This window comes from Papilio xuthus, unplaced genomic scaffold (genome assembly GCF_000836235.2).
Source record: "Papilio xuthus unplaced genomic scaffold, Pxut_1.1 DF828952.1, whole genome shotgun sequence".
In the NCBI taxonomy this organism is placed as follows: Eukaryota; Metazoa; Arthropoda; class Insecta; order Lepidoptera; family Papilionidae; genus Papilio; species Papilio xuthus.
The window spans coordinates 313,300-327,002 of record NW_013529697.1 but is presented as its reverse complement, the minus strand read 5'-3'; the positions used below and the strand labels follow the sequence as shown (position 1 = coordinate 327,002).

The 13,703-nt window shown below is 33.7% G+C and overlaps 1 protein-coding gene across 1 annotated transcript; it reads right to left on the bottom strand.

The window, feature by feature from the left end:
* Positions 1–389: 389 nt before the first annotated feature.
* LOC106127867 (uncharacterized) lies at positions 390–12,376 on the bottom strand. Its single transcript, XM_013326154.1, has 2 exons — positions 12,183–12,376; positions 390–3,912 (listed from the first exon to the last, which is right to left on the bottom strand). The coding sequence occupies exon 2, from the start codon at positions 3,865–3,867 to the stop codon at positions 1,564–1,566; it is 2,304 nt and encodes a 767-aa protein (XP_013181608.1). The 5' UTR covers positions 3,868–3,912; positions 12,183–12,376; the 3' UTR covers positions 390–1,563.
* Between the last annotated feature and the right edge of the window lie 1,327 nt (positions 12,377–13,703).

Genomic DNA, 13,703 nt, shown 5'->3' with positions numbered 1-13,703 from the left:
AAATGTTATATAAACACTCAATACATAAGAGTATATAGGGAGATACCCTGATATCGATTAAAATTAAAAATATTCGCTAATCGATTCCTTCCGGAAATGTATCTAATATTTACACATAATGTACACAATTTATACACAACATACTATATTATGTAAAAATATATTTACGAGTACAACTTACCAAAATAAGCAGGATGAACGAAGAATGGAATTAAAACGATAGTTTATAATATGACAGTGTTTTAATAAATAGGAATTGTAAAAAAATAACATTTTATATTTCAACTAGATTAATTTCTACAACGACATCGAAACACTAATAAAAACATAAGTTGAATGAAAGTAAACAAGAATCGAATTGACTACTGATGAAAGCAAAAATTATATGACTTGATTACATATAAAAACTAGGCAGATAACATCAATTTTACCAGTGAAAATTATTCTCTAAATGATATTTTGACCTAAAGTACGCGAAAAAGCTTAGGAATAAATACAGTCGAATCTGGATACGGGCAAACCCGGTTCGCGGAAAACGCGGTCCGTTGGACTAACCCAGATCCAGGTTCTACTGCATATAATGTATGTCCAGACAACAAACAATAATTCAAATACTTAAAATATTAATTTAATGAGCCAACGGTTTTAATACTGAGTGAGTTAATGAGCAAGTCTGACCTAGATATAAATTAATTTCTAATCAATTGGTGTCATAGAACTATATCTTACAATTTAGAAATATTAAAAAGTACGTTCCAATTTTTTATTAATACTAATTAAATTTATTTGTGCTATCCAAATAAAAGTTTTACACTTTTAGTTATAATTTAATGGAAAACTACTTCTATAGTTGGCACGTTATCAAATGTATAGGAAACCAGTAAGACGTAACACAGAATATTTGAATATTTTTTATTAATATTAAACAATATGTTCTCATCTGACTTGATTTCAATATTATTATCATTCCCTTATATTATTACTTCTACTTTTGAAAATTCAGCAAAAAAGAATTTTAATTAGCTTTGAGTTGCCAAACAGAATTATGAAATGAACACAAAGAATAATGTGTCCATGAAATTGTTTCGTCAGTGTAAACTCAAAGTTACAATGTAACAAATTACAATGCCATCTAGGCCTGAATTTAAATTTCTAGGCCAGATATTCCTGTCTTAGACACAAAAGCTATTTATTTTATCACCAATATTTTAACCCTCGTTCTTTGCCCACTCATTGCCATTATCATTTTCATATTGTTAAAATAGAAACTGACTTAAACGTACCACAACCAAACATCTTAACCAATATTGTTAAATTTAGTGAACACAAATAATACTTTTAAGCAACTTGGGAGTATTGTATTATTATAATTAAAGATCAAACAATTATTTATAAAAAATTAACCAGCTCACTATTACAAAAATATTGTGCACTGTACATCGAGATATCAACTTTTGATTTCCCTTTAAACCTAATATTACTCTATTCTATATTTTTACTCAGTCGCTTTATCACTCTATTAATGTCTAAATTTCCGTTTTATAGATTATCTTGACGACGTCGTCAGATATCGTTAGCGTCTCCTACGTAACCTTCATCGGGACTCTCTGAACAGATATCAGATGCACATTTAGCATTAGATACCTGTGGTATGGGCTTAAGAACACTTTCACTACTGTCCACTGGAATTCTAGCGTCAGAAGTCTGCGTATCTACACATCGCGTCTCCACCTGGTAGCATCTACCCGGAGCTTCGGCCACGCCCATCGGAACCATGACAGCACATGTGCCTTTCGGACTTACCCAAGAAGTGCATGGTTCTTGATTACAACATGGTATAGGTTCAGTTTTGTATCCCTCAGGGGGCGATGGAACAAATTCCTCGTTATAATACACTGTACCGTTTCCTACAAATGCTATTTGTCGATTCCTCGGTACCGGATAACCATCGAGAGTTCGTCTCACATTGTTTGCGTTAAATACTTCGAAATTAGCACAAGCTGGAGCATTGGTGTTGAATTCATTATCCTTTGCAAATTTGCATGCCAGCTTTTGACCCTTAGGTCTATTGTGTGGCAATGTCTGATAAAAGGGTCCGATTACAGAATAATTTGACATAATTGGAGTACGACAAGGGTGTTTAGGAAGACCGTAATCGTAAGGATAGCCTTCGCTGTCTAAAAAGCATCCTGGATTTAAATGAACGTCAGCGGAGTGTTGATATAAAGCATTTTGGGGCATATTCATGCCGTTTATGTTTTGTTGATCTTGCCAAGTCACTTGTCGGGGCGGCGCAGTAGTTGTAAACGCAGTTTCCTCTTCAAAAGCATCATTCGTTGTTTGTGTTTTATAAACAGACATTGCAGCGTTCTCATTTTGCGTGTTGTTAGCGACGGTTTCTGCATCACTAATTAGGTCAGGATTTCTGTCGGCAAAGCCTTTCATGTTATTGCTTTGATACGTATCGCTAGATTCATAATCACGGTTTGACTGCACAGTGTAATGTAAAGCGTGATGGGAATGAGCATTTACAATTAAACTTCCGTTATTCTTGGGTAGAGATCCATTGTTTCTGCTGGAAGGTAACATTTGATTGCATAATGCCACGTCTTTACCACTCTCTTTCTTCTTCCTGCTTCTTGTGTCTGTCTTGAATTTTAAAAGTACCACTGCTATAATCGCTATCAATAACACTATAATTACAAATACCACCGTGATAATAACTACCAAATGTCTATGTGGAAATGTTACCACAATAACAACAGGCTCTTCTTTAACAAGTATTTTCAAGGTATAGTTTGCTCTAGTTCGTCCGGCTGAGTTTTCTGCAATACAAGAATATGTTCCATTATCATCACTACCTATGTTATATATGAATAATTCACTTTTCTTGTCCTCGTTCCCAGTCTCCACGTAAAATACATGATGTGGATCCGTTGAGTAAGTAGAATAGTTACGTATTATTTGACCTTGATACAGCCAATGGATTTTAGCTTCGGGCACAGCTCTAACGACACATTCGAGTGTGACATTGTTGCCAGACATAGTTTCAATATATATTGATGAAGGTGTCAATTTTGGTAAACACGCCAAATCAAATCTGGCGATACTTGTAATAGTACGATTTTTTAAGCGCTCTGGTAGTGAACAAGTCGGTTCTATAACGTGAGGCATGTTAAAATTTAACAACCATTTGTGCAAGTCTCTTATATGACAGTCGCAGTTCCAATTATTATTGTACAAGTCAATACCTCGTAATGTATCTGGAAAGATGTTTTCACCTTGAATATTCGATAGCCTGTTACCGTTTAACCTTAACCATTCTAAATGTTTCAGTCCTGAAAACGCTTCTATTTCTACGGTTTCAATTTTGCAACCTATCATTTCTAAAGTATTCAAATAGGACAAATGCTGGAAACAATGCGTTCTTATAACAGTTATAGGATTATTGTTCATAGACAGTCTCATTAGAGTTGGAAAATAAATGAAATTAGGTGAAGGTATCACTGTGAGATAGTTATTAGACAAATCTAATTCGACTAAGTTAGCGAGTCCTTTGAACGCATGACTGTCGATCTTTTGCAAGCGACATCTTTGTAAATAAATTTTTTGCAAGTCTAGCAATCCAAGTTTGTGAAATGTTTCCTTTTGCAAAATTTGCAGATCGTTTCCTGTGAAATCCAAGACTTGCGTTTCTGAATCTAACGAGTAGGGTATTGATTTTAAGTCTTTCTCCGTACACTCAACGTATCTTTTGCCATTCTTCCATTTGCAGACGCATTGCGACGGACACGCTATTGCTGGCAGAAGGATACACGTCGTGCACAGAGCTAGCAGCCTCACGTCTACGGACCGTTTGATCTTCATCTTGCATCAAGGCGTATGTGTCTTAATGAAAACGGCAAGCATTATCTGTAACAAAACAAACATGGCGGTTAAAAAAATTCGATGTTTTAAAAGGATATGTAATGGGGTCAACAAACTGAATTTAGTTTTAAAATTATGAATTCAAGTAATTACACAATATTGAATATATTACAATATACCAAGTCTTAATTAATAAACTTGTCTTAATACTCCTGCTTAAAACACATAGGAGATACGGAGATGTTACAAGTAATATAAAAAAAAATGCAGACATAAGGTCTTGAATGACTGTATATAAAAACGTTCACGTAATGAAACAATATGTGAGTTGATATAGGTCTTCAATATTCTTTGTAAATTCCTTAGCATTGCTTCTTTCAGCGAAAGCTTAAATAATGTATACCGCAATGCATTATTTATGAGAGCCGAAGCAGAGCGGTTCGGCTGTTTCACATTACCTTGCCTTATTTGTTGTGTTTTGTTACTTTTTGGGTCACCGACACCGCACATGAGGGTCGCTAATGAAAAGCAATATGTGAAACCTTTTTATGGAAATTCACAATAAATCACATTTTTTTTTATGAAATTACAAATATACTTTAAAAAATAATTTAGATCATCATCAGCTCACTATACTTCCCCATATGGGGCTGGGAGTCTACCCTAAATTTGGGGTGACTAGACCTTGGTCAACTATGCTGGCACAGGGCAAGTTTACGTACATTTTGTTGTATCATCTGCGACATATAGAATTTTCTGACAAGTAGTGGACACCTATGGTAATTGTTTTTACGGCTTAAGATCTTATATTATAATACTTTTTGACATATGAAAATTATATTAAAACATCAATAGGAGAGAACACTGACTTACGACTGTACTTATTGAATTTTTAATTTAAAGTAAGATGAGTTTTAAATTATCATTTTTTATATATTTGCTAAATGCCCTGCAGTGAAGGAAATGTATCACAAGGAAGCAAGCGGGGCCAAGATTAATTTTAATCAAACGCTCGCGGCTGCCAGCGCCGTCACCCGCCAAGCTTCCCGACTATCATAATGAGACTTATATTCTATCATATTTTTCAATTATATGCTTTTATATATAAAAGTTCTATTTTTAAACTCAAAAATTAATATTGAGGAAAAAAAATAACATTATTTTTAGAAACTTAGGGTTCTTTAAACCATGTTTGAATACTGCACTTAGTTAGCGGAGCATTGAAGTAAGTTATAAGCTATGATACTAAGAAAGAAATAACTATTGTAATATAGAAAATATTATATGATTAGAAATGTATGGAATTCATGTATTAAATTACTAGCGGTCGCCTGCGCCCCTTCATGCGGAAAAACACATAATTAGCAGCCTATGCCAAATCAGCGACATGCAGCCGTTCTGGAGATACTTTCTAACAAACATCCATCCATTCATCCTTACATTGGCATGTATAATATTAGTAATATTACTAATTAGTAGAGTCAGTAAAGTGTATTTTACTTTTTATTTTATTTTATGGCTTTATTTTGTCACGTCCCAAAAAACATTCAAGCTATTTGTCGTTCACGCAGCGCGACGCTCATCGATTAGTCTTCACACGTAACCTGTTAATCCAGGATAATAAAACGGCACTCGATTACCAGAACGAATGGAATGACCATCGACCTTTTTAATTATAAATAAAATGGTCCGACCCAGATGCCTTACGAAATATTGCACTGGTGAAAATGGGCAGTTAATTTAAAATCCCGTTTGTCCGCTTTGAGTCTCAGCTGAATGATTGGATGTGTGAATGCCATCGCACCGAAACGGATTATTCGTTTACGAGTCGTTTTCATTCAGTTGTGACTTATTTCTTTATGTAAATCACTAGCTGGCGCCAGCGACCCCGTCCGCGCGTAATTTAAAATAAAACTTAATTAATAACCTATGTGTCCTTTCAGGCTTTTTATATGTACTATGCCAAATTTCAGCGAGATCTATGAAGCTGTTTCGAAGATACCTTCTAATAAAAATCCAACGATCCAAATATAACATTTGCATTTATAACATTTTTAAGATGGTAGATTACCTTTGGGGGTGCTGTAAAATTAATAATAAATTAAATTATTAAATTGAGGCTTAATTTAACTAATTTAAGGTAAAGATAAATTAGTAATATTTCACTTTCTAAAGGCTATTGCCACATGAACAACAGAGTGATGCCACACGTATCACATATCCTTTTGATTAGTATTGTTACTCTAAAGAACCATCGTTGTGGCTTCCAATTTTGGTTGTGCATTAAATTTAGCGCTCGTATTATATTAATTCGCAGAATTAAAAACAATAGAATACCACAGAATAACGTATTAGCTTAATTAATATACATTAAAATTGTATACCAAATTTGCAAAAGCAATATCTAAAATAAGCATAATTCACTAAAACATATTTCATAAATATGTTTATTCAACTTATTAGTACCTTCTACTTAGGTAAGCATACGTAGCGAATTGTACTGTATATCTTTGGGTACGTTACACAATTTTCTCCTTTTTATGATTTTACATGTATTGGAATGATGCCAAGATGAACATTATGTACATCTGAGCCGTAAAATCGCGAACTAGTTATTTTCAATACAAGGATAATGGAGATGTAACACAAACATTCTTTCACATTTTGTTTCATGTCACATCAGTCGAAAGAAAAATCAAAATTAATTGATTACAATTAATCTTAACAAAAGCGGAATACTGTTTTTTGGTAGCGAAAAATTTATTAAAATAATGAAAGTTCTTCCGTGCATAAAAAACTAGAACGACTGCCAATAAAATTTATTGCTAGGGAATCTCGAGTCACGAATTAGGCTTAATAAATTCGAGTTTCCTTGAAACATTCCGTCGAATAGGAGTCGATAAGTCAAAGCCGTCGGGGAGCCGCCGAGCGAGCCGGGGCGAGGCAGCCAACTCGCTGGATTGGCTCGAATTCGTCTTCGTTTCAGCAAACACCCCGATGGGTAATTCAAACTTTACCAACTTTCTAAGGAGCATCATTGAACATTCAAAGTTACCTGCGGAAGGAACTTGTCTTTTGAATTTTAATACCTTAACCTAGTTTGTGACGTTTTTTCATTAAAAGCACATGATATAGATAAGGACGAATAGATCTAAATTAATACTAAAATTGTATGTCTTAGCTCTTAGACTATTGTCACTTAAAATCCCTACACTAATAACAAGGAAACATTGTTCTTTTGTTTCTCTCGATTGTTAAAATAATCAAACCATTTCCCCCTATTACGTTCTAATGATTCCAACTGCTAACGAAACTAACGTAAACAAATTATATCCATATTGTAAAAACATATGGTTTGGATAAAAGTTTATTTACGATTTATTTTTAAGTCGAATTAAGCAGACAAGTAACAGACTTATGTTATTACTATGGAGAGGAGAAAGGATCGATGTGTTTTGTATACCCCAAGGATGGACAGTTTTTAGAACATGTTCAATTCACATGATTTATCTAAAATCCCAGACTTTATCAGTAAATCGTAGCTATGTTTTTACACAACTTCGAAACTGACACCGCACTGATTTCTAAACTTCAGAAGATATACACTTTTCAGGCACAGCAAAATATTATGAAATTGAAATATTTTCCTTGAATAAAGGCACGTGCACACTCAACTGTGTGTGTACAAGCAAAGATTTCTGTCGTCAAATATCCTGCCTGCGTCTTCCCTTTATTTCCTTTCTGTTTGACTGCAGACTTCGTTATTGTGATTTTACTTGCTAATCCGACGGTCCGCAAACCTTATTTGTGCGATTTTATTCAGCGCAAGATACAAACTTTGTTTTTTTTTTCTGCCATTTCCCCCGTCGTACTGTTTCTATTAAGTTTAAAAGGATATTTCTTTCCGTTCGCTTTCAGCAAGTTTTAACAAATAGTTCTCCTCGCAGTATTTTATTTGGACGTTGAATCAATATAATTACGGGAAAAGTCCATTGTTTATTCAATTAGTTTGCAACGTTGCATTGAACTTTTATTTATAAGTAGCATAAAACTTTATGGTGTTCAAGGATGGTTAGAAGGCCTATTTATATAACGGTAAGTTCAAAATAAGTTGAATTTTATTTGAGCCTATGATAACAGTAAGCAGGATACGTAATAACATACTTGAACATATTTATGTCAATCACATATAACTACGATTATATCCCGTTAGGCATTTACTAACACTATGTCATATGACTATATTATAAGGTTGCAATTCTTTGATAGCTTGTGTAATATTAAGTGTAAATCAATATAGACAGTGCTGTATAGTAATAATGTTTATAAATGCTGGAGCGCTATTTATGTGCACGAGATGTATCTCAGCCTCAAATTCGCTCGCTTCGTCTCTGCTTGGATAAATAGCTCTGCTGATTTCGTTCTGAGCCTACTCTTGTATGGACTTACTGTTTGGATACAATGTATACCTTGTCTTTCATGGGTATTATTTGAACTTTATTATGTTGTTGTCTAAAAAACAGTACAGTAGTTCATTTGTTTCATTACTGATATTTGTGTTTTACTGATTTGTGTTATCATGACCAAGTATTCGTAAACTGCTCATTTCTTTAAAGCAATTTCATAAAATCTTCGTAAGTATTACACAATTATGAAGTAAAAAATATCCTTTACCCTATTTCAAACAGGGGGGACATCGAGGTACACGGCGGGACGTTCTTTTGTTGTCGATGTCCCGCAAATGAGGATGAAGCATTTTGCTTCCTTCATTATCCCAACGTCAAAGTGATGAATAATTTGCCTTTACGTACAATTTTAATAGGGATGCCTCAGAATATTTATAAAGTGTTTGTGATACAGATTATATCAATTTAACATCACCAGAAATAATGGTCAAGTAACGACGTACAATAAGGTATGTTTTTGATTGCAATCATATGAGTGTTTTTGTGACAGTACGTCGTTTTACACAACACAATATGCTCACAATAAGGGATAAAAACATAATGTTTAAATAAAAATTATTTTAAATTTTGTTAATAATTCTTATAAACTAAATACGTAATGACGACAATGAGTGGTGTCAAGCCCTTCGGGGACCACTTTTCAAACTAGTAGGATTAACACGGGAGTGTGGCCGTTTCACTTTCATTCATTCAAACTAAATAGTTTATAATATGTACTGGCGTTTTTTAGGAGTTCAGAAATACGCTGTTTATTTATATTATAAACTTGAATCGAAGAACACATATAACACAAGAAGTATATACACAATGCATCCAAAATAAATAATCTACAGGATGGTTAAAACTGCGGAAGAAAAGTGACTTTGTTTTATACAATTTATATATGACTGTACTACTGACTATACGAGTAAATGTATCAGTGCAGCTAAGATAAGATTGTGTAAACCAAAATATAAAACATCAAACTTTAGCTACGCATCGAATTTTAAATGATTCGCGTAGAATAGTGCTACGCGACGCGTCATGTACAATAAATATGGCTTAACAGAACTTTTTGTCAAATAAATAAAGGATAAAGTTAAAATTACCTCTTCTGATACGAAGCTGCGATTTATGACACATTTATTTTGTACCAACGATTTTATAAACACGGTCGAGGGAACTTAAAACATTTTATTACGTGCCAGGTATTTGTTGAAATTAATTAAAGGAACGGTGGCTACGAAGTTCATAAAGCTTTAGTCGAATATTAAATTTAATGCTTCGGTAAATATTTTTGTAGAGTGCTGTTTTTCACGTTTTTCAGGTAACGAACAGCGCTTTAAACAGGCTCGTTCTCCGCTAAGCGTGCAAATGGGACATGTGAATTATTTCATTTTCGTGCTTCTCTCACAACGACGTTATGAATTACACATGCTTTATTCTCTGTCTCTATTAACATTTTTAACACAAAATCATACTTAATACAATGATGATGTATTCAGAAAATATGTTATTAGGTTTTACAAGTTTTATATTTACACGAATTTTACAGATATTGTACATCAATTTATTGTCTTACAAGGAGGGCAGAACAAAATTGAAAAAAATTGTAGCTTTTTGAATATTAAACATAAAATTTCACTTTGGCTTAAAATGGCTGCTGAAAAGTTTTACATTCTAAGAAGTACTACGAGGTTTTATAACTTTGCGTTTTCAGTAACTGTTAATTCTCGGCATCAAATCTAAGACTTTATTTAAATTTCTTCAAATATTAACGTTCAAAGTTTTTTTTTCTATGGCACACTAGTACATTTCAAAAAGTAGTAGTAGTTACTTAAAAAATTTAAAGACGTAAAGTACCATTTTTTTACCAATGCGAAATATTGCCGGAAACGCTTGGACGTGCAACTAAGCATCCACCAATATGCACGTACGCTTCTGTGTGTTATTTGCATACGGGGTCAGTCCGCCGCCGCCGTTCGCCGCGGCCTGCCCAAACATCATAATTCGAAATGGCGCCTGTCCAATTCATAAATCCCATTCCAATGTGTGACTAAGATATTGAAGTGCACCGAGTAAATATAAATATGAGCAATTTAAATCTATTTGTAAAATAAAAATCTTCGATTTCTTTTTAATACGATTTTTGAGAAACAAATTAATTATGCTTTAACTATCTTACAAAAACTACGCGCTAATATCCTTCTTAGTGCTAAGTCAAGTCGTTACAAGTTGCCCAGAAATTAAAACATTATGCTTTTAAACATTTTTATCACCATACGATCAGAAGCTTAAAATTAAGGTCATGACTGATCTAACCCGATACGTTCCATAAAAGATTCGAATACTGGCTGTTGGAATACGATGCCGGATAACAAAAAAAAACGTATCAGCAAACAGATTGCATGATGGAGCCAAGCGATAGAGGGCGTGCGAAAAATATTCAACTCAATTACACTCCAATCGTAATCCTTTGCAAAGGGGCCGCTGTTTGCAGGCAATGGACACGCGTCCCCTCCCCTTCTCCCTACCCGCACGTGGCTGCAAACTGGAACATTAGAACAAAAAGCCCGAGAATTGTGTCCCACTATTATGACACCACTAGACTATAAGCTCTTTACCAAATGACCCTTGAAATTGATGCATTTTAATCTCTTGGCGCGAAAAGGAGGGCGTTTGGTAATCATGCACTTTCACCCCTAGCACTTCTGATAAAAGGGCATAATAACAATGAAAAGTTGCAAAAACTCGCATAAGATATTTATAACGTAAAATTTAATTGTAAAATGATTTCTAGAAATTAAAACTTTTTTCCAAAACATAAAGAATAAAAAACACCAAAATGAGGCCACGAAAATTTAGCCCAAAGTTATACTCGTATGTAAAGAAACAATAGGAAACCTCTTGTAGACCACAATCAAAATATTAAATGTATGTATGCGATATTCCAATATTATTTGTAATGGTCTCTTTGACACTATAGCAGAAGATTCGCTATTAAACTAAGTCATCTTATCAAAGTCATTTTCTGAAATTGACAGACTCAAAAACTACTGTCGTAAATATACATCTTTAGTCGATAGTTGAATCTAACCTAAAGTTTAGGTGTAAAAATAAAAAATATTTATTTATTATTAAAGTACACGCAAAAGTCGTATTGCGATCAAGAATGCGAAGTTGAGCTTAGCTTATTATTGTTGAATCAATAAGATCTTGTTAAATGTAAGCTGAACCGAAATAATTTAAAGGATCAAATGATAGTAACACAACATTGTTTCATTACGGTTGAAAGTATTCCGAAATGGGATTATAAAAGTTAACATGAGTTACATAATTTAACAATAAGTAAATGTATTGTCACAGTGAGCAATATATTATTGTCCATTACAAGCTATTAATTATTACTGAGTAGTATTTAAGCTGTAACATGACACTTGTAAAGCATAATTAAGCTACTCGGAACAATCATGACAGATGTATTAACATGTTAAAAATAAATTTATAGTAACATTAATTGCTCTGTCAACACAAATTATAAATTCTTTACGCTAAAATAATCGGTGCAATAACCACATTTTATATGAGAACAGTAAATACTTTTAATAATTCACAAATTTATTTATTTATTTATGTGACACACAACTTTTCCGAATTAATTTTATTTACTTCAAAACAAAGATTAAAAATAAAAGGTTTCGTCTACCGTTTCCCTTGAAATACTTCTCAAAGAACTATATTTTAAAAATATATATTTAGAGTTATAGAGGTAAAAATAATTACCAACTTCACGCCTTGCGCTCTCTCAAATTAGCGCAATATAATTAACGAAATGAGTTCTCTAAAACAATAGGAAAAAAGTAAACTCACCGTAAATCATCGCGATGAATCCACTTTAAAAAAAATCCCAGTTGTAAATACATTCACAATAATTATTCCCGAAATATCACTTGCGACACTTGCACATAGACACGCTACATTCGAAAAAGCACTCGAAGCACTTGTTTTTCGAGTATTCTGTAGGCAACCATTTGTGTTGGCACTGGAGGGGCCGTGGAGCGAGACGACAGTCTGCGGCGGGGGTTGAAGTTGACTGAAGGGGTGTGCGGGTCGTGCGGGGCGCGGGGCTAGGGGTGCGATCCCCGCGCACGCGACCGGCGAGCCCCTGAACCGCTATCGGACGCAACTTTATTTTTCTGTTTTCGAATTGCCCACTTATCTCTGCTGATGCAGACAGTACATTGTAAAGGCACAATTAGAATGTCGTCGCCGTTGCTGACTTGATTGAATTTAAAAAAAATACAAAAAGAATTTGCAACGTTCACCGTTAGCATTGTGCGCCGAGCTCCCGTTTACAATTTATATTGAAGTTCTGACGATTCACTGTCACTATTGTTTATTATTACTTACGTTAAATTAGAATAAAACTTTTATTTAAAAGTTGTAAATAAAACATTCTCATATTTCACATCTCGTTTTCCTATTAAGAAAACTAATATGTGCTAATTGCGTACTATCTTCGGTTTTGTTATCAAGGCAACTTAAATAATTAATATCATCTTTCCAAAAATCTAAATGTTAATCTCATTAGATAAACTTCTTAATTGTCATTAGAAGAGTTCTTGTTTGAAGTTCGATGAAAGTCTCAGTCAGTGGAGAGGCAGCAGTCGCTGGGGGAAAGGCTTTTAAAACTTACTCTTGATCTTAGCGCCACAAAGAATTTGTCGCACCTCGTCTCCTGAGAACTTTGGAGCGGGATTCATTAGCGAGCATGACAGGCTCTCAGCCTCACTTATATATGTATACGTGCTATATTTTAACTTATACTAAGTTAAAATTGTTTGCTTTTGAAGCTTTCACAAACCAAACCGACCGATGATAGTCGAATTCGCTAACTTTGTTAGACGTGTTAAAATTGATATAAGATTCATTATATTATTAAAAAATATATAATATAATATTATAAAAACTAATTCTATGTAAAGACGTGGTTAAAAGCTACGATATTTTATATTTTCGACTAATGTGTGTAAGTGAGTTTGAGTGTTTACTTGTATGTCGTTATCTCAGTCAATGTTGAACAGATTATCTAAACTATACGTCTATCGTCTTATCTAGTATCTACTATCGCGATATTTACAATTTTATATAAGTTATAATTTATTTAGTAAACATAATAAGAAGTTAAATTAGCTTCTTATGTATGTAACTACACGTATTTGTATTTCAACTTTTCTTATTAAACTTTAGCTACAAAAATCTGTATGGTACTCACGTATGCAGGTGCTACATAATAATATAGTTTGTGGCTCTCTTAGCGAAAGCTTACAAAGAGCATGAACAGAAGCCGTTCTAATGTTGTGCCAACTTAAAAGCTTTCTCATTAAGCTT